General features: G+C 42.2%; 1 protein-coding gene across 9 annotated transcripts in view; it reads right to left on the minus strand.

Moving 5' to 3' along the window:
* The window catches only part of grin1a (glutamate receptor, ionotropic, N-methyl D-aspartate 1a), a 40261-nt gene extending 24020 nt beyond the window's left edge, over nt 1–16241 (minus strand). For 7 of the 9 annotated variants that reach the window (XM_061697621.1, XM_061697620.1, XM_061697619.1 and 4 more), the window contains exons 1-3: nt 15796–16127; nt 7920–8054; nt 6132–6308 (exon numbers count right to left, since the gene is read on the minus strand). In XM_061697621.1, coding sequence (XP_061553605.1) covers nt 6132–6308; nt 7920–8054; nt 15796–16044 — 561 coding nt within the window. In that variant the 5' untranslated portion in view covers nt 16045–16127. Of the gene's footprint in view, nt 1–6131; nt 6309–7919; nt 8055–15795 lie in introns of all 9 variants that reach the window. The other 2 variants (XM_061697623.1, XM_061697622.1) reach the window with 1 other exon arrangement.
* Nucleotides 16242–25072: the final 8831 nt, after the last annotated feature.

Below are 25072 nucleotides of genomic sequence, written 5' to 3' on the forward strand. Positions count from 1 at the left end.
AGAAATGGGCCTTGTAATAAGTAACTTTGAATTTCACCATATAGCCAGCCACTGATGGAATGGAGGCACTCGGGACTTGGTAGGGTTTGGTATCATTTGAATTTGAGCGATTCCGGTCCAGATTCCGGTTCCAAATGATTCTCGATTCTGATTATTTTAGGGGGCTGGGTCAAAAACCTTTGCATGGTTTAAAATAAAGAGTTTCCAAATTATGAACATCCATTTTCTTCTTCTTCGGCGTCGGCGGACCGTAGGCATTGAAACTGGGAACCGAAATGTATAAATTTGAACGATTCCGGGAGAACCGGAACGTCAGTCCCGGTTTCAATCGGTTTTCGATTCTCGATGGCCAACCCTAGTACTTGGTTTGAGCCACATCCCAAAAATCTGGACAACTGAAATGGTGAAAAGGAGCTTAATGCTTAATGCTATATCTCAACAATTCAACTACAATTGTTCTCAGCAATTACCGTATTTTCGCAACCACAAGGCGAACCGTTTTAAAAGGTGCAGTCTCATTTACGGGGTCCATTTCTGTATTTAACACATACATAAGGTGCACCGTATTATTGGGCGCAGGCGTGGTAAAACATACGCTAGCTTAAAACATCTGGTAGCATGCATGCACGCCAAAACATTGCATGCTAACTGAGTTCGGTTGTACTTTATTGACATATTTAACAATGTGCTCGCGTTATTCTTTCAATCAATCCTCATCCACAAATCCATCAAAGTCCTCAGGTTGAATGCCAGGCCTTTGCGATATATAAAATGAGACCAAGATAAATAATTTCATAACTTTTTCCACCATTAATGTAACCCAACCAAGGTTGAAGTTTTCAGCCATAATATCAAAAGGTATGTTTGATGCAAACAAACACAGACACGTAGAGACGCGTACATCAGACAGTGTCAATCGGAATAAAACAATAACCCACAATCAGATGCACTCAACACTCCACCAGCAAATAAACACTAAAAGGGACTAAGGTGCGCTGTAGAAGTGACAGTTTATGGACCTCCTTCAACCACTTCAACTTCTAACTTCAATGCAGCAAACAAGATGATTACAAAAACGTGATGAAAAAAGTGTAACAACACAACATTTTCCATAGAGAGTGTGAGCTTACTATTGGCTGCCTTGCAGCATCTAGCAATGGCAACAAAATGATTTCCCAGTGTGCAGCCACCTAATTAGTGTCACATTCTGATATGCATTACTGCCTATGTGCAGTTTACCCACAGTGTGAAGTGCAAGCACAGCAGAATATCCTTGACCTGAAACAGCTGAGGCTGTAAGAGTCTGATTTGACTTTTAGGCACTACTCACAGTTGAAGAAGTTATAAGAAAGAACGGGGTAGAGGTTCATTTCAGTAGATACAGAACGTTTGAAGGCTTGTGACAGCTGTAGTTTTGATATGCTGCAAGGGCGGCGACTGGCTCCTATGGCATGGCGGGGGGTTGGTGGTGGCGAGGCACACTGATGTGAATGTCCTCCTCCTGGGATCGTTCTGTCCTTTTCTCCCCCTCCGTTCTCCTTTCTCTCCGTCTGTCACGTCTCGAACCTCATTCTGTCCGACTGCATTTTCCAATAAATATCCATCACTGTATATCCTGGTTTCCGCCGAAGAAGACTCTCAATTATATTAATTATAAATTACATGTACTTCCAAGCATTGCATGCTCAACATCTTGTGTACTTGCAGCATGTTAGCAGCGTGTTTGCATTTATATTCACAGCTAATGGAAGAGGGGGAGATTTGCCCTGATAATTATTTGGGAGTCCGAACAAATAAGTGCTAATTTGAGTTTGCAGTTGGTGCTCAAAATGTCAGCACTCTTTTTAAAAAACTAAGAAAAAGTGACACACACTAAAACCGTATTTTTGCAAATGTTGATTTAAGGTATATTAGGTAAAGTATATGTGTATACATATTTTTTTGTTCTCTACATGCTCTTGAGAAGTTTACCACCAAGCTTTCTCCCGCATCAACCACACAAGCAGAGTCGCCTACCTGCCTGACTTTGACGGGAATATGGAATATCACGCTCCTGTACGTTTTCAAGTTGTTCATTATTATTATTAATGTCCTAATTGTAACAACATACAGGAATACCATATCGACACAAGTAGGATCTTTTCAAAACATTAAGATTCATTGCTTTATTTTAAGACATTAAATTGATATTGAATACAACTGAGGTTACCATGTTGGGTTGGTGGGGCCCCCAAAAATGATTCCAGTTTCTCACATGCCCCTTGTAAAATTAATTGCCTACCTCCGTTTTAGTCTGTAGAATACCATTCCATTGGAGTGAATGGAATGGAGGAGAAGGGTTTTCCAGTTTTCCAAAAATGCATTCTCCCTTGTGTTACAAAGACTGAAGATATCACGTTATCATCATTTTATTAGGAATGCCTTACATTGTGACGTTAGAGGACAAAAAGGACAGAGAGTTTCTGTTCTTTTACTTTTGCAACACATCATTGTACTTCTAATACTTTTAGTCATATTTTATATCAGAACCATAGGCCGCAGTATTTTATACTGTTTTTTAACTGTACATGTCATCGTACTTTGAGAAACAGAAACAAAGTGATATATAATTTCTCTCGTTTTAGTAATACAATAAATTGGAAACCAATAAAATGACGATTACATGAAATGTTTAAGCTAAACTATTGTATGTTTTCTTTCTTAGGGGATGCTGCAATATTAATACCACTTAAATGATTTATAAGTGACATTTGAATTATAAAGTGTTGGAGCATTTATCTCAAAGCACATCTTTCCATTTAGCAACATTCTGGCAGTATTCCAGATAAGAAGAAATTGTGTTGGTCTTTTTTTCCGTGAGAGTTTTTCTAAGTGGTCTATTTTTGTATCCAGATTCAGACATTCATATTTCATGTTACATTAGTCACTTTTGCTCTCTGACTAAGTCGAACGTGTCCAGAACCTCTTTGCTGGTGGTGTCAGTGATCCCCCGAGTGACTAAATGACCTCGCTCATGGCTCACCACGATGCTAAAAATAGTGTCAATTTACTGCATCAGTGCAGCTCGACTAAGTGATTAACCAGAATATTCCGCTTTTAATTAGAGCATCAAGAGATGCGGTGGCAGTCCAAATCAATATGATGTTACATCACATAAACCACTCAAAGCTTACATGAAAAATTGTATTACTGTTTTTCTACAACCCCAATTCCAATGAAGTGGGGATGTTGTGTGAAACATAAATAATAAAAAGAATACAATGATTTGCAAATCATGTTCAACCAATATTTAATTGAATACACTACAAGTGTTAATGTTCAAACTGATAAACTTGTTGTTTTTAGCAAATAATCATTAACTTTGAATTTTATGGCTGCAACTTGTTCCCAAAAAGCTGGGACAGGCTCATGTTTACCACTGTATTAGATCACTTTTTCTTTTAACAACATTCAATAACCATTTGGGAACTGAGGACACGAATTGTTGAAGCTTTGTAGGTGGAATTCTTTCCCATTCTTGCTTGATGTACAGCTTCAGCAGTCCGGGGTCTCCATTGTCGTGTTTTACGCTTCATAATGCGCCACACATTTTCAATGGGAGACAGGTCTGGACTGCAGTCAGGCCAGTCTAGTACCCGTACTCTTTTACTACGAAGCCACACTGTTGTAACATGTGCAGACTGTGGTTTGGCATTGTTTTGCTGAAATAAGATGGGGCGTCCATGAAAAAGACGTTGCTTGGATGGCAGCATATGTTTCTCCAAAACCTGTATGTAGCTTTCAGCATTAATGGCGCCTTCACAGATGTGTAAATTACCCATGCCACTGGCACTAACACAGCCCCATACCATCACAGATGCTGGCTTTTGAACTTTGCGTCCTTAACAGTCCGGATGGTTCTTTTCTTCTTTAGCCCGGAGGACACGACGTCCACAATTTCCAAAAAACATTTGAAATGTGGACTCGTCGGACCACAGAACACTTTTCCACTTTTCATCAGTCCATCTTAGATGAGCTCAGGCCCAGAGAAGCCGACGGCATTTCTGGGTGTTGTTGATAAATGGTTTTTACTTTGCATAGTAGAGTTTCAAGTTGCACTTACGGATGTAACGCCGAAGTGTATTTACTGACATTGGTTTTCTGAAGTGTTCCTTTGCCCATGCGGTGATATCCTTTACACGTTGGTGTCGGTTTTTGATGCAGTGCCGGCTGAGGGATCGAAGGTCACGAGCATTCAATGTTGGTTTTCGGCCCTGCCGCTAACATGCAGTGAGTTCTCCAGAATCTCTGAACCGTTTGATGATATTATGGATCGTAGATGATGAAATCTCTAAATTCCTTCCAATTGTACGTTGAAGAACATTGTCCTTAGACTGTTCGACTATTTTCTCACGCACTTCTTCACAAAGAGGTGAACCTCTCCCCATCTTTGCTTGTGAATGACTGAGCAATTCAAGGAAGCTCCTTTTATACCCTATCATGGCACCCACCCTGTTCACCTGTGGGATGTTCCAAACAGGTGTTTGATGAGCATTCCTCAACTTTCTCAGTCTTTTTTGCCACCTGTCCCAGCTTTTTTGGAACGTGTTGCAGCCATAGATTTCCAAGTTAATGATTATTTGCGAAAAACAATAAAGTTTATCAGTTTGAACATTAAATATCTTGTCTTTGTAGCGTATTCAATTAAGTATAGGTCGAACATGATTTCCAAATCATTGTATTCTGTTTTTATTTATGTTTAACAGAACGTCCCAACTTCATTGGAATTGGCGTTGTACTATCAATATACATCTGTAATCTACAGATGATAGAGCAAGGTTCGAGGACTCCCTGTAGTGAGTCATTGTGATTAATTATAGATTGATTTTAAAATCAAGCAGATTCAGGATAAAGCAAGTGAAACATTTATCTGCCACTGATGTATTTTTAGTAGTATTTGAAACATTAAGGTTCACAGGGAAATATGATTTCAAACAGGTTTATATGCACTGTCAATCTGGAGGATTCGTATGATCTTGGTGTTTCCAAAATGTAATATATAATACATTACTAGTTACTGTCATTTTAGAGTGAGTAGTTTTATTACACAATTACAGTCCCTGAATTGTAGCGCAATATAATTATGGACACAGTAGAGACAGTTGGAAAAGCATACTCAACGTTATCTCATTTTCAATGGGGCCTGCATCTTCCTTTTCAGATCCAAAATACACAAATGAAAAAAAAAAACTTCCTGGGTTCCCATCACAATGCTTTTCATCCACACATTGATCCTCTTGCATGCAGGATTTGAGTTTCTGCTCGCTAATTTGAGATGTTATTAGCATTGTTTAGAATGCAAAGTAGCCCAATCCATTGCGATAAATGCAGACGTGTTTAAAAAGCCATATTTTAATCAGTGCTGATCCAGGTCACTTATTTCAACAGCTTTCACAGCCTTCCTGTGAATTGCCTCAAGTGAGAGCGTCATATTGGCCATGTCTTCGCCTTTTGATTTAATTAAACCTCTGAATCGGGACACATTTCACTCTGGTACACAATTACAGCGAAGAAACCCAGAGAGGCACAATGAGTGTGTAAAGAAAAAAGATACCCTTGGGTAATTTCATCTTATTAAATGAATGAGAAAGATGCTTTTCTTCCCTTCCTCTTTCACCCTTTTGCATCATTGCAGGTCAAGTGAGATTTGCCTCATGGAACATCAGCATTTCAGTGACCCATATCCACAGCTCAGAGGCACACATAGATGGATGCATCAGCGCTATATAAAACGGAAATACAAACATCTGCGAGGAAAATGATTCCTCCCATGACCTCCTCCAAAAGACTCCATGACGTCTGTCTATGATGGTTCGCAAAGCCTCACATCAAAGTCCACTATTTGGCTCCCAATGTTGACAGACATGGGATAATTTTGGACTATGGTGAAAAGCAACGTGAAGATGAGCAAATAAACGCACAAACTTTTGTCAAAAGTAGACCACATTAGATGCTGTTGATGTCTCTTGAATGTTAGCAAATGCTTACACAATGGTGAGAAAGAGATGTGGCCACGTAACAGAGAGGGAAACAACTATGTACATACAAACTCTGGGAGGTGAGAGATGGACCTAGGAGACAGAACATCTCACCTTGGTTTCTCTCTCCTCCAGGAGCGTCTCCAGCCTCTTCTGAGCAGCTCGGCCCTCGTGGTCATCGCTCACAATCAGGATAATATGGTTCCAGTTGAACTCGCGCATCAGGTCGAACCACACATGCGCTTGGTGCGAGTAGGGGGGGACGGTCCGCAGAAAGGACAGATGGATACTCTGCGATGACCAAGACAGTGATGGAGATTATTTTTTCTTGGAATGGTTAATAATAACCATGAACATATACACGGCTTACTAAAATGTGCACAAGTTAAAAAAAAAAAACATATTTTACTCTGTTTACTGGATTGAATTCACAGTTAAGAGTGTCAGAATTCATTTCCATGTCATTTGTCCGAAACCAGGGTTAACTGATGAACGGCATGAATGTCATGATGATTATATGTTGGAAGTGGAATTTAACAACATACAATAGCAGATTCTGGCCTTGAGACAGCTCTAAGTAATGTTCTTACATACAATATCAAATCTGGCCTAATACACGAAGACACTTCTGTCCTCTGGGCTGTCTGTCGTAATTCAGATCCCATTGTCTCAAGTCAAATGATTGTTTTTTTCTCCAGAAAGAGAAAAGTGTTCCGACAAAAAGGCTGCATGACATGTATTAAATCAAGCGTGACCAACATGGGGCTCGTGAGCACCAGGTTGACCCTGGAGACCACATAGCAGCCCATAGGCCTGTTTTAAAAATAGCTCACCAGGGATGTCAGATTGTGATTTCTTATGAATGTTGGAGAACCGATCGTTTTAAAATATAAATATATATTTACAAATATATAAATAATAAAGTTATGCATACTGATATTTATCTGTTTCCTACCTTTTTAAATTATAGTTGACATAATTAACATGATCAGTGTGTTCACATAAATGAATAATAAACTTTTAATAATGACATAATTGAAGGTAATTTAAGCTGATTTTCAGAAGGGTGTATCAAACTGGTAGCCCTTTGCATTACTCAGTACGAAAGAAGAAGCTATCAGTTTTAAAAAAAGGTTGGTGACCCTGTAATAAATAATACCAAAAAAGCCACTCAAATTATCTCCAAATGCAGGCAAGCTTCCAAGGTATTTCCAATATGTATTTTAACAATAGCTGTTTATACCTTTCTGGAAAAACTATTACATTGGTTTCAAAATGTATCAAACACATGAGGACAAAATGGAGTACAAAAGGTATAATGGAATCCCACTTCTTAGTTGAATCATTGATTTCATTTTTATGTGGTTTGAATCTCATTTCAAAACTTTTTGAGGTTCAGCATGATATTGAACTTGCACAATTATGTGTTAACATGGCGTCATGAAATGATCAGCCTCAATATGGTCACTTTGATTCATAAAGATAAAAAAAGAAAGAAAGAAATGAGTTGATATGAGGCAAAATAAACTTGAGGGTAAATTCAGGAGTCAGAGAACAAATAAGTTAGAAAACTTTGGCATTGCCTCTATCGTTTTAACAGTCAAAGTTTAAACTGGCCCTTGGAGTTTTATTTATGGGATCTCTTTAAAAGTTAATTGTTCGTGGTTGCGTCATAAAAGCATAATTCAGGTCAAAGACATTATTGATGGAGTTCTTTCCATTTCAAGCTACGAACATACTCAATCCTCCACCCTCTAATGGACACTGATAGGTTATTTCATCTTGGAAGCTTTTGAAATCCTCCCAGCGGACTTCCTGACTCCATGCCTTTGTGTCAGCTCTCTTTCTTCCTCCCTTCCATCCTGTATCTAATTTACAACATTTCATAATACACATATGTACCTTGTCTGAATAAATAGACATGCGAGTGGTGAGGCCCACCACAGGGATGCGGTAGAAGCCTGCAGTGTAGGAGACAGGTGTCGGAGTCAGGTGGTCATTGGACTGGGGTGGGTGACTCACCAGGATGGCGTAGACCTGCAAGGACACAACACTTTACATTGAGACTGAAAAACAAAGTTGGAGTACCACTTTTCAACTCTTTTTGCCTGTCCTGTTGTAACAGTGCTCTACATGTGGCATTTTAGTATTTACAAATACGTAGCGTTGGTTGTTGGGTGGTTGCTTGGGGGCAAAATTTTGGGAGCAAAGAAAATACAGTACAGTGTAGTTCTGTAGTGTTAGAAAAAATGCTGTGCTAGCATATTTTTAACCCAACTGCCATTAAAACAACAAGAGACAATACAATATAATGATTTGCTTGAATGCATCCATCCATTTTCCATACCGCTTCTCCTCACTCGGGTTGAGGGTGTGCTGGAGCCAATCACAGGGCATATATAAACAAACAACCACTCAGACTCACATTCACACCTATGAGCAATTTAGAGTATTCAAGCAACCTAACACATGTTTTGGGGATGTGGGAGGAAACCGGAGCATCTGGAGAAAACCCACACAGGCACGGGGAGAACACGCAAACTCCACACAGGCGGGGCCGGGATTTGAACCTGAGTCCTCAGAACTGTGAGGCAGATGTGCTAACCAGTCGCCACTGTGCCACCTTGAATGCATCCATCCGTCCATTTTTATACCCTGATTAGGGTCAGGGTTGAGCTAGAGCCTATCCCAACTGATTTCGCGTAAGACGCCCTGGACTGATTGCCAGTCAGTCGAATAGGAATCAGAATTTAAAACTGAACTTTTTACAGTCAAACTAAGCAGAAATCAATCAAAGCGTGATTTTTTTTTTGCCCAAGAATGTAAGTGAATAATTATAATTTTACATCTTGATCAATAAATAATAATCTGCTAACAGTACATTTTAAAATTCATGAAAATCAATAAAAATTAAATGTTAACATTAAAAGTGGCATTTTGGTTAAATAACGTCTAAAAGTATCACCCATTACAGAAGAAAATGATCATTGGTGTGAAAGGAAAATTATTTTGGTGCTTACCAATGCTGTTAAAACATCAATCATCAACCATTTTTAACATCACATCGGTCAACCGTTTTCAGATTTCTGGAAGAATACAAATGTACTGGTCAATTCATTCAGTTTTAAAAACTCTCTTTTCTGAGTCATCTTTCTGAACTTTGGAACAAACCATGTTGTGTCTTCAAACCTGCAAATCTCTTTCGATCATTATGGCCACGTGATCACAACAGAAGCTACCGCAGTACTGACTATACAGGTAGCTGCGCATGTTCGTCTGTGAAATCAGCCTATGTGAGAAAAAACTGACCGCATGATAATGCACATATGCAGTATTTTTATTTGACAGCAATAAAGCCCTTTTCACACAACACTCAGTGTTGCCCCAATAAAGCCCTTTTCACACAACACTCAGTGTGAAAGGGCCCTGCGGCAATACACAAAGACAACAGCACCCTGGTGCAGCCGATGCTCATATTTGGAAGTGCTGACGTAGCAGCCTCCACGGAAATTGGGAGCCTTTCCCCGCTGAGTAGACCGCAACTTGGCAAGGATGTATTATGCATTGTTGCAAAAGAAAGCCCTGGCTTTGCATATTTTAAGGCACAGGAGGTGACGCAGCAGCTAAAAAAACGGGAGCGTGTGCATCCCATATTAATTTCACAGCAGGATCTCTGAGTTTAAAAGCTCTTTCGTGAGCTATAGTTTCACGACGAGCGCTTCAAGGTGTATTTCAGGCTGAGCCGTTTGAAAGCTTCCTGCAGAGACGTCTCTGTGTACCATTTTTATATTGTTAAAGCTTGGGATAGTGGGACATCACATTTATTATGCCTTCCTCTACGGCTGCACAATTAATCTAATTTTAATTGTGATTGCGATTTTGGCTGCAAAGACTAAATGAGCCTGATCGTAGGTGATTTTTTATTTATTTTTTTTTAAGTAAAATGCGGCCGGCGGCACAGTGGACGACTGGTTAGCACATCTCCCTCACAGTTCTGAGGACCGGGCTCAAATCCCGGCCCCGGCTTTGTGGAGTTTGTATGTTCTCCCCGTGCCTGTGTGGCTTTTCTCCGGGTACTCCGGTTTCCTCCCACATCCCAAAAATGTGCATGGTAGGTTAATTGAAGACTCTAAATGTGAGTGCAAATGATTATTTGTGTCTATGTGCCCTGCGATTGGCTGGTGACCAGTTCAGGGTGTACTCCACCTCCCGCCCAAAGATAGCTGGGATAGGCTCCAGCACGCCCGCGACCCTCGTGAGAATAAGTGGTACAGAAAATGGATGGATGGAAAATGCGGGCACAGCTGCATATGAAAAGTACTTCATATGCAGCAGTGCCCGCATCCTTGTCAGTCACCCACCTGGGGGTGAACGTACGGCTAAGGCGGTGCGGCGCTTACCGCACCGCACTCCGTGGCCAACTTCAAAATAAAAGCTTAAAGTGACGTGATCTCCAATGTCGTAATACGAAGCTTTTATTTTGAAGTTGGCCCTCTCAGCATGTTGGCAGAGAGGCGGTACAAAACTATTTACACTTGTTGTAGGAGCTGCCTTGACTTAATCTTTTCTGCTGGCCTGACTGCAGTAATAAAACGCCAGAAGTAAACAGAGAGGGAAATCACAACTATTGAGTTTGTAAGGATAGTCATCCTTCAGGCACATATTTTACACAGGTTCAGGCTGGAGCCTTAGTTGTTTACTGCTCTAAACCTTCCACTGCTACAGCCTTGACTTTCTCTATCTATGCACCCTAAGCTTGCTCAAACTAGAAAGAAAAAAAACAGTTAAGACCGTTGAGTCACGCATAGGAAAACTGGGGGCGGCAGACACTCTACAGCCGCCCTGCAGAGTCTGCTTCCCAGCGATGGGTGTCAACTCTTCTGGTATTAAACAACCTTAACCGAGGAAATACAGTCTACTGGTAGTTAATGAGAATGTTAGTCTAGCAGACATTAAAGAAAAAGATCTCGCAGAAAATCAGACAGAACTTCACAACTTCTTTGCAGTTCGTGACCAATGGTCAAGCAGAACAACGGAGATGTACCGTCCTTGACAATACACGAAACTGACGGGGATTTTCGAATGAAAAGTTGGTGCTTGCAGACTAATGTTATTGCGTTTCATGCGTTAAATGCATTTGCTTCCATTAAATTGCAATTCATGATTGCACTTTGTCACAGCACATTTATTGAGTTAGCCCTTGCAAAAGTAGAGTTTTTGGCAGGTAAATTTCCATCCATCCATTCCTCAACACCGCTTATCCTGCTTAGGATCGCGGGAGAGAGATAAAAGAGATAAACATTTTATTCAGTGATAAATTGGGACTGAACTGTCATTTCACCTTAGAGATGCATTTATCTTGTCAGCACGCACATTTCTGTCACAAATGCAATCCCTCATGTGACTCCATTTCCACAGAGCTGATGCCTCATACATACAACAGTTTGACCTTGCTTTCACCGGTTAACTAGAAAAGAATGAAAGTAAGAAAATAATTCTATGGTTAAACACATATTCTTTATCTCCACCATACAGTGCCTAATGCCCTTTGCAAAGCCTCACATTCATCCATTCACGCGCACATTCATATACCAGTGGGCAGCTGCTGCCATGCAAGGCACTGCCAGACCCACTGGAGGCAAAAGAGGGATCAGTGTCATGCCCGAGGACACTTTGACAGCAGAAAGTTGGGGCCCGGATTCAAACTGGCAACCCTTCAGTCACCAGACAACCTGCTCTACCAACTGAGCCACAGTCACTCAATGATACTCACAGCTGGCAAAGTAAACCTTCAATACACACCTTGGACTTGATGGCATTCATCAATGATGTGCGGTGGCGCAAATACAGTATGTCACACTCACATCATTCAATATGAAATTGTGCAAAACAGTATCTATATAATGCTGTCATGAAAATGTTATATAGCACTGTCATATTTTGACTACAGTACGTTCAAGGTGGTCTGGCAGTATCTTTATAACAACCATGACCAAAACTAAATGACAGTGCATTACTTTTCATAAAAATATTATTTTATTCTGATGAGGGCAAGACCGTGTCCATCATGTTCCCTTAGTTTCGTCCATAGTATTTTCCCTGAGTCAAATCCACTCAAATCCTGTGTCAGTGACAGCACATAAAAGTAAATAGAAGCACTAGACATTTAAAATGCTTCAATACAATGTTGCCGTCATAAGACAAAGCCTACTGGAGGTACAGATGATGCTATTTCAAATGATTACTTGCATCTGATTGGTAATCTAGCTTTAAATTGTAATGTTGATGATGTTGTGATTAACGTCATGATGCATTTATTTTTGCATGCACTATTGAAAAATCTTATATCGAGTCTATGTACATTCCTCTACTGTTCACTGGAATGATCAGATAATAAGAAAAGAGAGAAACTATTCCTAATATTCAAAAAGCCTTCATTGTGTGTTGTCAACAGATGTATATGAATTTGGATCGGTTTTAGACTAATACCCACACAAAGACCACCAGCTACACACTCGGAGAAGAAATAATCTGACTGGATAAATTCCAGAAAATTCCCTATAATTGTGGAGAAAGAGGAATGAAGTTGGCGTGTGCGCAGCCATGGATTATTAGATGCGAGCAGCCCATATGTTTGGGTCAAAAGTGAGAGTTACCATCCAAGGATTGCTCGCGGGCATCTACTCCTCCATCTGCCACAGACTTTCTCTCTCAGTGACTGTTATCGCCCGCGAGCCAAACTCAGAGGATTAAAACTTTCATTCGCTGCCTAAATCAGGCCCAGTATGTGTGCATAGACCCTCATGATTGTTGTTGCAATAAGCACACGTTCGGCTTGAATTGCGTGTTATGAGTGAGCAAGTGAGCATGTGCTAGAAGCCTTCATGTTATGCTATTCTCCCAGCCTCTATAACTTAGAGTCATAGACTCATTGGCGTTTTTATTTATTTATTTATTTATTTATTATTATTATTACATGAAGCCTAATAATACATGTTGGAGGAAGGAGAGTGACTTCACACCTTAACATGCAGTAATGTAAGGTTTTTAAAAGCCATGTTGAGGATTACATGAACGTATGGTTGTACAACTCTCCAAGGGACATCGCACTTTCCATGCATTACTTCTGGAATGTGTTAAATTGGTTCAATCGGTACTCCACTTTGTTAAATACAATTGTAATCCAGAAAGACATGTTGTGATTAATCCTCATTTAAAAGCAGGATTACATGTTATAACACTGGCAATCAAACAGATTGTTACAGAAAGGAAGCCACCCCGAATGTCATTTCTCCAACTATCACTGTTAGCTATCGTACAGTACATGCCTGTCAGGCTGCATATAATAGTCCAAGGCATTTTTTTCCATTTTCACTCCTCACTGGCTCTCATTGCACTTCACTAGATCTGCAGCTGTGTTGGTCTGAAATCTACAGTTGCCCCTTCATGCGAGAGATGCCCCTGAACCGAAGCCCACTGTCTGTGGTGGGGAGTTAATTGTGTTGGACAGAAAATGAACTGATTTGTGGTTGGTGTTACATTTTGCATTGATGCCAAATTGGCCAAATGGTGCTTGGGTTAAGTGTTTTGTTTTCACCTTTTTAGTACAACTGAGAAAAATTTGAAGCGAAATAAACAGTTTAGCGGTTAACCGAGGAAGGTTTATGAAGTATGGGTATAATCTGAGGTCGTACCATATCTCACCCAATGTGCAATCTATATGAACTCTTCATATGGCACAATAGTTTTACACTTACCTTTGTGAGCAGTGTCTTTTTCTACAATGCATTCATTCAATTCAATATGAGTTATCATACAATCATGCATTTTAGTCTTAATTTTGTATTATTATCATTACTTTTCATAATCGGATGGTTGAGAGAAATGTGTGATTGTGATTGTTGTGACTAATAGTCAGAGCCACCCAGATTCCATCGTAACACTACCTTTAGAGGTAATGGACAGTTCATGGATCCATGGATCCTATCTAACAGTGGAGAATTCAAATTGAGTTTATGGAATTCTGAACACCGTGTCATCATTTGTGATAAGGTTAAGGCTATGTGTATTAATTTTGACCACCTTACAGCCACAGCTCCGGTCAGCCACCTTAGCAATAGAGGCGCGGAACATGGCCCACTCGGACTCAATGTCCCCCGGTACCAGAGCCCAAGTTGTGCGTGGATGTGAGTCTGACTATATCTACTCGGAACTTCTCGACCTCACACACCAGCTCGGGCTCCTTCCCTGCCAGAGAGGTGACATTCCACGTCCCTAGAGCCAACTTCTGTAGCCTGGGATCGGATTGCCAAGGTCCCTGCCTTCGGCTATCGCCCAGCTCACAATGCACCCAACTCCTACGGCCCCTCCCACAGGTGGTGAGCCCATGGGAAAGGGGACCCACGTTACTCTTTCGGGCTGTGTAGGCCCGAAAGGGTGCAGGCCCGGCCCGAAAGGGTTAGGGTTACCTCCAGGCCTGGCTCCAGAGGGGGGCCCCGGTGACCCGCGTCCTGACTGAGTCCATAGTTTGTCATCATCATAAGGGGTCTTTGAGCCGTGCTTTGTCTGGTCCCTCACCTAGGACCTGTTTGCCATGAGTGACCCTACCAGGGGCGGGAAGCCCCAGACAACTTAGCTCCTAGGATCACTGGGACACACAAACCCCTCCACCATGATAAGGTGACGGCTTCAAGGAGGGGTAAATGCAAAGCATCTAATTAATTAGATAAAATTTAAAATCGTGACCCACTATGGTGCCTTTGACATTCAGTCAACACCGAAAAACTGTTTTCGTGGTTATATTTAATGGTGCCTTTACAGTATGACTGTCCATCCATCCATCCATTTTCTGAGCCGCTTCACCTCACTAGGGTCGCGGCAGTGCTGGAGCCCATCCCAGCTATCATCGGGCAGGAGGCGGGGTACACCCTGAACTGGTTGCCAGCCAATTGCAGGGCACATACAAACAAACAACCAGTCGCACCCACATTCACACCTACGGGCAATTTAGAGTTGTCAATTAACCTAGCATGCATGTTTTTGGGATGTGGGAGGAAACCAGAGTGCCCGGAGAAAACCCACACAGCCACGGGGAGAACATGCAAACTCCACACATGCGGGGCCGGGCATTGAAACCCGGTCCTCAGAACTGTGAGGCTGACGCTCTAACCAGTCGGCCACCGTGCCGCCCAGTATGATTGTACAGTTGATAAATCATTATGATACTGTAGATTGACAACAGACATTCATTATCACCTTGTCATAATTTTGGACTCGCTGAACCAAGCTGCATGAGGCAGGGAAGGGCACAAGTGGTTAGCACACCCGCTTCACAGTTTTGAGGTTGGGGTTCAAATTCGGGCCCTTTGGGTAGCCTGAGTACCTTAGCTTCCTCGCAAATTCCAAAACCAAAATTGTCCTTATGGTGTATATGTGAGTGTGAAAGCTTGTTTTTCCATGTGCCTTCGATATGTAGGCAATCATTCCAGGGTGTACCCCATCTCTCGGTGGCATATGCTCCAGCTAACCCACTAGCCTAATGGGGATAAGCGGTATAAAAAAAAATGGATGGATGGATGGATGAACCTGAGGTCTGTAACTATGCAGAGTCCAGAGAGGGTGGTGTAACCATGGCAACTGAGTGGGAAATACATGAGAATAGCATATCCAGTACAGGAAATGTTTCACCATCCCCACCTAACTTTTCATTAAAAGACTCCCTCGACACAATTTTTGAGTTGCGTTGAAAACGCAGCACAAAATAGGCAGCTTTACATACCTGACTGGAGATGAGGTCCTCACATACAGACAGAGCCATCTGGATGGCGTTGGGTTTATGCGTGACGGAGATGGCCGTGAGTTTAAATTTGTCCCGTCCGTAGACTTGGTTGGCTTGGGTCACCGCATCTTTGAAGACCTGCTCGTACCTCTTTTGGCTCAGGACGGCTCCGATGTTGACAATTTTCGGCTCGCAGCCGGCCCGCGCGCACGAGCACCAGACGACCACCGCCAACAGAAAGAGCCGCATCGTTTGCGTCAGCAGCCCCGTCAAACGGAAGCCTCCAGCCCGCTCACTTCTCTCCCCGGTGCAGGCGGCTCGGCTCGAGCAGCTTCTGGACGGCAGCGCGACTCGGACAGTCGGTTGCAGGCACGACGCGAGTGGGCGGTGTGATCGTGGAAGCGATGGAGGGAGGGTGGCCAAAAGTGTGAGAACACTGAAAAAGCTGAGAATTTATCGGCAATGCGGAGGACTGAGCACGATCATCTTAGAGGCAGGCTGGGAAGAAACATCTTGCGCCTCATTCCGACCTGCAGCGTCTCATCTCGCACGTGAATGGCTCGGTGTTCTCGATCACGCCGAAGCTCCCTTGCAGGTCGCTCCCGGCTAAGCGGCTGCTGTCCTTGGTTCTGACAGCTGTGCACGCGCGCTTTGGTGCTCCTGCGCGCTCCCGCCATGCGCTACCCACTCTCTTTTTTTCTTCTTCTTTTTTAATGTTGCGTGTTGGCGTGATGTGCTGCCAGTGATTCTGAGCGCGGCATTGCGTATACAGCTGTTCCTCAAGCTACACTGAGCCAAGGCACATATTTAAAAATCTCATGGGCCTGGCACACACACACACATATATATAAAACTCCCTTTTAAAAAAAAAAAAAAAAAAAATTGCCAAATGATTTTAATAAAAACAAATACCTATTAAATGGCCTTCATTTATATGAGGTCTGGCTCCCTTGGAAAAACTCCACACAATGTGACACATTCACCCATTCATACAACGATAGTGGTATACAGGCACATGCACACTTTGGCCACAAGTGGTACTCAAGCACTTTCCCCTTTAACCTGGATGAAAAAGTGCCTTTTATTTCTTTTTTTTCTTTTCCCCTTTAATTCATTTGTACATAGTGGAACCTTGATAAAACGGACCCCGATATAGCAGATGTCGGATCAAACAGACCACTGGGACCAAACAATGTGTTCAAAAATTGGATACTAGGATACTGCAATCGGCTGACAACCAAGCAGAGTCTGGGTTCTCTGAGGCGGGCTTTCCTATTTCTGGGGTTGAGGTCACCGAGGTGGTTAAAAAGCGCCTCGATGGCAAGGCCCCGGGGAGGATGAGATTCTCCCGGAGTTCCTCAAGGCTCTGGATGTTGTGAGGCTGTCCTGGTTGACACGCCTCTGCAGCATCGCATGGACATCGGGGACAGTGCATCTGGATTGGCAGACTGGGGTGGTGGGGTGGTGGACCAGAGGATGTGTTCCAACTACAGGGGTATCACACGCCTCAGCCTCCCTGGTAAGGTCTATTCAGGGGTGCTGGAGAGAAGGGTCCGTCGGGAAGTCGAATCTCTGATTCAGGAGGAGCAGTGTGGTTTTCGTCCTGGCCGTGGAACAGCTGACAAGCTCTACACCCTCGGCAGGTTCCTCGAGGGTGCACGTGAGTTCGCCCAACCAGTCTACAGGCTTTCGACCGTATCCCTCGTGGAATCCTGCGGGGGGTGCTTCGGGATTATGGGGTACCGAACCCCCTGATACGGGCTGTTTTTGCAGATGATGTGGTTCTGTTGGCTTCTTCGAGCCGTGATCTCTAACTCTCACTGGAGCGGTCCACAGCCGAGTGTGAAGCGGCTGGGATGAGAATCAGCACCTCCAAATCTGAGACCGTGGTCCTCAGTCGGAAAAGGGTGGCGTGCCCTCTCCAGGTCGGGGATGAGATCCTGCCCCAAGTGGAGGAGTTCAAGTATCTTGGGGTCTTGTTCACGGGTGAGAGAAGAATGGAACGGGAGCTCGACAGGCGGATCGGCGCAGCGTCTGCAGTGATGCGGACATTGTATCGATCCGTTGTGGTGAAGAAGGAGCTAAGCCGAAAGGCGAAGCTCTCAATGTACCGCTCGATCTACGTTCCTACCCTCACCTATGGTCACGAGCTGTGGGTCGTATCCCGGCCGAAAAGAGTTTCCTCTGCAGGGTGTCCGGGCTCTCCCTTAGAGATAGAGAAGCTCTGTCATCCGGGAGGGGCTATGAGTAGAGCTCCTCCATATAGAGAGGAGCCAGATGAGGTGGCTGGGGCATCTGATTCGGTAAGCGGTAGAAAATGGATGGATGGATGGGCTGACGACCAGTTCAGGGTGTACCCCGCTTCTCGTCTAAAAATAGCTGACGTAAGCGGTACGGAAGATGAATGAATGAATATCTAGGATAGTGCTCTACGCCGCCAAGCGAGCTCACATGGCTGGCTGCGTTGTTTACGCAAAAGAGGAATATAACACACAACTCTCTGGAATGCGGAACATGCTATTTTTAGTAAAGTCACAGTTTTTTTATTTATATATTTATTTATTTTGCTCAAGTCGTTTATCTATGACAATGGATTTGAAATTAGGACGCACTTTTTCTTCGTGGCTCATGAAGGCAACAAGGCTATGACTAGTACATCAAAAATGCACACTACATAAAGCACACAAGCGGTAAGTTTGGATACATTTTGAAACTTTTCAAACATTTTCAGCCTTTTTTATATTTATTTACAATAACTTTGTACTGCACTGGGCGTTTTAGGCCACTAAAAAAAAAGTACAAACCATTAATTTTGTACTGTACAGTAATATGGGTGCATTTGGCCACAAAAAAACAAAAACAAACGTGTTTCAATGTACCGAGCGATCGGCTGTAACGGATGATCCCCCCACACCCCACACCCCCCAAGCCCCTGCCGCCCGCCCATATTAGTCCATTATATCGAGGTTCCACTATATTTATATATATTTATTTCCACTCAAAGGGTTTTGGATATTTGAGGGGCATGTATTTGTCCTTGGTAGAATATACACATACAGTATGCTCCTGCTTTAATTTATTTGGGGTTAATCAGAGACACTTTAAAAGGTGGCAGGTTTGTGCTGACTCCCGTTTAACTTGAGTTTGAATGTGACGGCTTGATTCTGAGCACGGCCACATCCCAGTTTATAAGAGGGTGTGTGCACTCACGACCATGTCATCTCAGTTATTTATTTTTATTTCACCTCTTAATTTTCTTCAATTGAGTTGTACAGGTTATAGGTTAAGAGTAAAAAAAAGTTTTTGAATGATTTATGGTCCCATTTTGTTGTGTACCACAGAAACCTGCCATTTGAACATGGGTGTGTAGACTTTTTAAATCCACTATAGCTCCCATTCACCTCAATACCTTACCTTAATAGCTGTTTTATTGACTGTGTATTGCGTTAACAGAAATAAATACATAAGTTAAATAGACACTATTATTCTTTCATAATAGTATGAATAATTTTGGCGATGGGTGCCCTTTTTTGACTTGAGCACCTGCCCCCAAGAATTTCTATGCACGTGCCTGGTGGTATAGAATGATGTAAAGGTACCCTGCTAACTACTAGAATCTGATTTTATTGTGTTACTCTCTGAATAAAAAGGCCATTAATCAGATAGCAAGTCATTGCCATCAATCTTTCCATCTGTCACACACTTACTGTCCCACGCAAATTGTGTTCCTTGTCGTGAGTGACAGGAGGCAGGCTTCTGTAGTGTGCAAGCTCGGGTTCAAGTAAATGTTAGGAGCCTCCTCACTGCTAGATACAGGAGCTGAATCAACTTCACGGTTACCTAGGAAACAAGAATCTCTCTCCCTCTCAATCTCTCACACGCACTCACAAAACGGATGCAGTCACAAACTCAATGTGTGAACAAGTCAAACACACATTTGTTCTTTTGCTTAAATTATTAAGAGTCAAATGAATGTCACCCGGGGGGGACTCAGCTCTGGGCCATGGTGGGCTTATTCCAGGCACATGATTATTATCAACAAATGCTGCAACTTAAAAAGGTGCGTGAAAACGGGGTTAGTATAAGAATCATCAAACAGTGTGCTGAATTATAAATCAGTCAACACATACTGGTGTCTCTTGGTGTTGAGAGAGGTGATGAATTAATCACAAGGATGAACAAATCACCATTCATCATCACAAAGCTTGGAGATAACTGCTTTCAATTTGTCCCAATTTGTCTCTTGTGACAATTTAGCTCAATTCAGTTGATTTTATTTATACATGTAACTGTCCCCAATATTTGTAAATATCATTTCCAAAACAAGCCACAACAGTGAAAGTCCAAAAGTCAGCAGCTCAACTATATGCCTCTAAGATTAAAAAAAAAAAAAAAGACCTCTTTGGCTTTTATTGTTTTTTTCCCCATGCATTTTGGAATGTCACCACAGAGGTGTGCCACCAAAGAGGAAAGGTTTGATGAGGACCACAAGACCAAAATGGAACTTATCGTGGCACAGACATGCAATTTGCCCAGAATCGAATACAATCCATTACGTGCCATCAATCGACCTCCGATTTGCTCGGATAACAAAATGAAATTCCCTATTATATTTGTGAATTTATTATTAATTATTATTATTATTATTATTATTATTATCCATCCATTTTCCGTACAGCTTCTCCTCACTAGGGTCGCGGGCGTGCTGGAGCCAATCCCAGCTATCTTCGGGCGAGAGCAGGCTACACCCTGAAATGGAACCCAGCCAATTGCAGGGCACATAGAAAGAAACAATCATTCGCACTCACATTCACACCAATGGGCAATTTATAGTCTTCAATCAACCTATCACGCATGTTTTGGGGATGTGGGAGGAAACAGGAGTGTCCGGAGAAAACCCACGGAGGCACAGGGAGAACATGCAAACCCCACACAGGTGGGGCCGGGATTTGAACCCCGGTCCTCAGAACTGTGTGGCAGATGTACTAACCAGTCATCCACCATTCCGCCCTATTATTATTATTCATTCATTCATTCAGTCATCTTCCGTTCCGCTTCTCCTCACTAGGGCCGCGGGCATGCTGGAGCCTATCCCAGCTATCTTCGGGCGGGAAGCGGGGTACACCTTGAACTGGTCGCCAGCCAATCACAGTGCACATGTAAACAATTTAGAGTGTTCAATTAATGCATGTTTTTGGGATGTGGGAGGAAACCGGAGTGCCCGGAGAAAACCCACGCGGGCATGGGGAGAACATGCAAACTCCACACAGGCGGGGCCGGGGATTGAAAGTCCTCAGAACTGTGAGGCGGACTTTCTACTCTACTATGCAAAGCAAAAGCCATTTATCAACAACATCCAGAAATGTCGCCGGCTTCTCTGGGCCCGAGCTCATCTAAGATGGACTGATGCAAAGTGGAAAAGTGTTCTGTGGTTCGACAAATCCACATTTCAAATTGTTTTTGGGAAATTGTAGAAGTCTTGTCCTCCGGGCTAAAGAGGAAAAGAACCATCCGGACTGTTATGGACGCAAAGTTTAAAGGCCAGCATCTGTGATGGTATGGGACTGTGTTAGTGCCAATGGCATGGGTAACTTACACCTCTGTGAAGGCACCATTAATGCTGAAAGGTACATACAGGCTTTGGAGAAACATATGCTGCCATCCAAGCATCATCTTTTTCATGGACGCCCATGCTTATTTCAGCAAGACAATGCCAAACCACATTCTGCACGTCTTACAACAGTGTGGCTTTGTAATAAAAGAGTACCCGCAGTACTAGATTGGTCTGCCTGCAGTCCAGACCTGTCTCCCATTGAAAATGTGCGGCGCATTATGAAGCGTAAAACACGACAACGGAGACCCCGGACTGTTGAACAGCTGAAGCTGTATATCGAGCAAGAATGGGAAAGAATTCCACCTACAAAGCTTCAACAATTAGTGTCCTCAGTTCCCAAACGTTTATTGAATGTTGTTAAAAGAAAAGGTGATGTAACACAGTGGTAAACATGACCCTGTCCCAGCTTTTTTGGAAGATGTTGCAGCCATAAAATTATAAGTTAATGATTATTTGGTAAAAACATTAAAGTTTGTCACTTTGAACATGAAATATCTTGTCTTTTTCATGTGTTCAATTAAATATAGGTTGAACATGATTTGAAAATCATTGTATTCTGTTTTTTATTTATGTTTAACACAACATCCAAACTTCATTGGAATTGGGGTTGTACATCTTGTATTAATTAGGAAACACGCCTACAATTATCTAATTACTTTATGGATGTTACTTTTAAATGTATTAAGTGACAGAGCGATGTTAGGTATTATGTCACAACAATGAACTAACTTCAAATTTAGAAATGGCCAACAAAAACAGAAAAATACTGTACTTAATGTTTTCCTGGAGGATGCATTTTGGGATTAGCCTTTGAAGTTGGCAATAGTGAAAAATGCAGTGAAACACACAAAGATTTTAGTCTGTTCTTTTCCAGAATGAGAGTGCTTAAAGAGGAGGATGCTATTCATGTGGCACAGCTTGAAGCAGGCAACAGATGCAGTTGGAGATGAACCTGGCTCACGTTGGAGGCCAGAAGAAAAAAAGCAAAGAAATGAGGCAAATATAATTTTAATCTTAAATTTGTACATCAACATTTACTTGAGAACTGTAAATGTCTTTCTGTGTGAAGTAAATTTATTTTGCCTTATTGTACTCTTCATAGTCTTCCAGATTGATTAATTTATATTAAAATTTTTAAAAATCCTCCAAGGCCCCCCTACACTGCCCCCCACCACCACCACCCCCCGCCCATCATTTTCATGTCGTTGGTGTTTGCATGTCTGTTCTCTGCATTCACTGTGGTAGGGCGAGCAGAGCGTCAGTAATTACCCTCCTTGCCTTGACGTGACTGCAGCAGACAGTTTGCTTTCAACTCACTACTTATTGGACAGCCCTGCAGTGATAAGACTCCCTGTTAAATGAGGGTGAGAAGCCTTCCTCTGCTTCTATTTCCACCCACTCTCACATCAGTTAGACTGAACCAACCCGCCTTGCAGCCATTATTAGCCAAGTTTCCTCTGGGTTTTGCACTCAGTGAGACTGAAGCACAATAAAAAGTGCAAGCTGCGGAGCAGGCAGAAGTCGTGGGTGGGTGTAGCGGACACGCCAAGGAAAGATAACACCCAGCACCCCAGTCTCCGACGAGACTCACCTTTCCCGCCGAGATAGACAACCGCGGTGAGACTCAACTTCACATACAGACGCTAAGTGAATCACCAGCCATGATCATCAGAAGCAACACAGAGACATTTGCTTTTGGCATGACGACGCTAAGTGAATTACCAGCACCCATCAAAGTGGAGACAAAAGATACCTAGTTCACACTAGAACAAAAAATTAATTAACTTCCACCACCAGCCAGTCCGGAGGATTTCACCAACAAAGGCGTCTCCATCCCGCTGGGTACCGCGCCACTTGGCAAGTCAAGCTGGGAGTTTGAACAGAGCAGCAACGATACCCACAGGTGACGGAACGGCACTGCAGACACGGGTTCATAAATGGCCGTCTAGAACTCTTATCAAAATTTCATAAAGTGTAGCGACCTTCAGATTACGAGTGAAAAATAGTTTTTTTTTTTTTTATTTCTAACAGTACAGAATTTCTCCAAAATGGCTCAAGCTGCAGTGGTCGTCCCCTTGGTTTTGTTAGCTGACATTTGCCGTTAAGCTAACCTCTTAACAACCAATGATAAATATAACTCATTTGCTGACTTGCATTTGACTTTTGAACAAACTTTGGTCACTAAACAACGAAAGGAAAACATGCCTGTAGTTGATATATCGGTTCAGTTTTTTCTCTCCAATATTTTGTTTATTAGTGAACCTTCCCATTATAAAATTTTGCGCTGAAGAAAAGAAATAAAATAAAAATCAATGCATGGATTTTCCTAACAAACACTTGTCTGTGTGTTCCAGTGTTATCATCATTGAAATAGATATTAATCCACGTTTTGTGGTTGCACACAGCTCTGAACACTAACACTAGTGCTGCAATATACTAATGCTATGCCATCAAAACATGTTTATTGTGGTCCATCAATATCATGTACAAAAATATACAATATGGGTTGCCATGGCGGGCATACTGTTCTCCTTATTACAAGCCACTACAAAAATGATTTTGAAGCTCTTGGTTCAAGGTAAAATATATGCTATTATCAATGAAAAATATGAAAAGTTACGAATTACGATACAGTTCAAGAAAATTAACTTGTACCTGTAGTTTATAAGATACTCTGTCACGTGTGGGGAGTAGCTGGACCCAAGAGCAGGCGGAGGCAGATGTAAAATGATGAACAGTTTATTGAGTAAAGGTTATGCACATACACAAACATAATGGCAGTAAAACAGTAAGCTCGACAGTTAAACACTTCAAAGCGCTTTGCATGCTTACAGCTTGTGTTTGAAACATGCATGTCTTCCTCATACACCGTGTTTTTCACGTTACTCTAATGTAAATGCAACCCTGTGATGTCCATTGTGGTTGGACGACCGCGACATTCAGCCCGTGATTTTCTGACGAAGAAAGAGAGGGCAAAGCAGGCCTTCCTCTTGCCAGCACTTTGACATAAACAGAGCTGATGAGGTCTTTGAAATGAATGCTTCAGTGAGTCAGCCTCAAACGGATGCCGGTCTTTCTGATGTGTTTCTCATGTTAGGTTCCGATAAATCATTGATGTGTTAACTCTGTCAGTACTAGCCTCTCCCAAAGTATTCAGTATTCGTGCACACAACACAATTGTCATTGGATTTTAGGTTTCAGCTACATTTGCCAGGTAAAGCAGTGGGGGTTGAATGGCGGATCAATACAGCTCAATAGTAGTGACAAATTAGAGAAGCTCAGAAGCAGAGGGGCATTACCCTACATTTGTACACGTACTGTAAATTTGTTCAGTCACCCAACCAGAATTATTGACATTCACTCATTAAAATTATGACTTTACTCCTGTCAGAACATCAATTTTCCTCCAGGAATATACAATATTTGTTTTGTATTATCACTTTAGTCTCATAAAATAGATACAAATAGATACACAAATACGTGTTGTAGCAAGGGGAACAATTAAAAAAAAAATACAAAATTAAATCCACGCACCATGACTGTGTGGCCTGTGAGACTGTTGAAAAAAATATTGTTTGTCAAGTAATCCTTGTGTATTGTATTTGTTAAATAACTAAATAAGTTACACTACACAGTCTTTAAAATAGTCACAGAACTAAAACC

Source organism: Phycodurus eques, chromosome 15 (assembly GCF_024500275.1).
Source record: "Phycodurus eques isolate BA_2022a chromosome 15, UOR_Pequ_1.1, whole genome shotgun sequence".
NCBI lineage: Eukaryota > Metazoa > Chordata > Actinopteri > Syngnathiformes > Syngnathidae > Phycodurus > Phycodurus eques.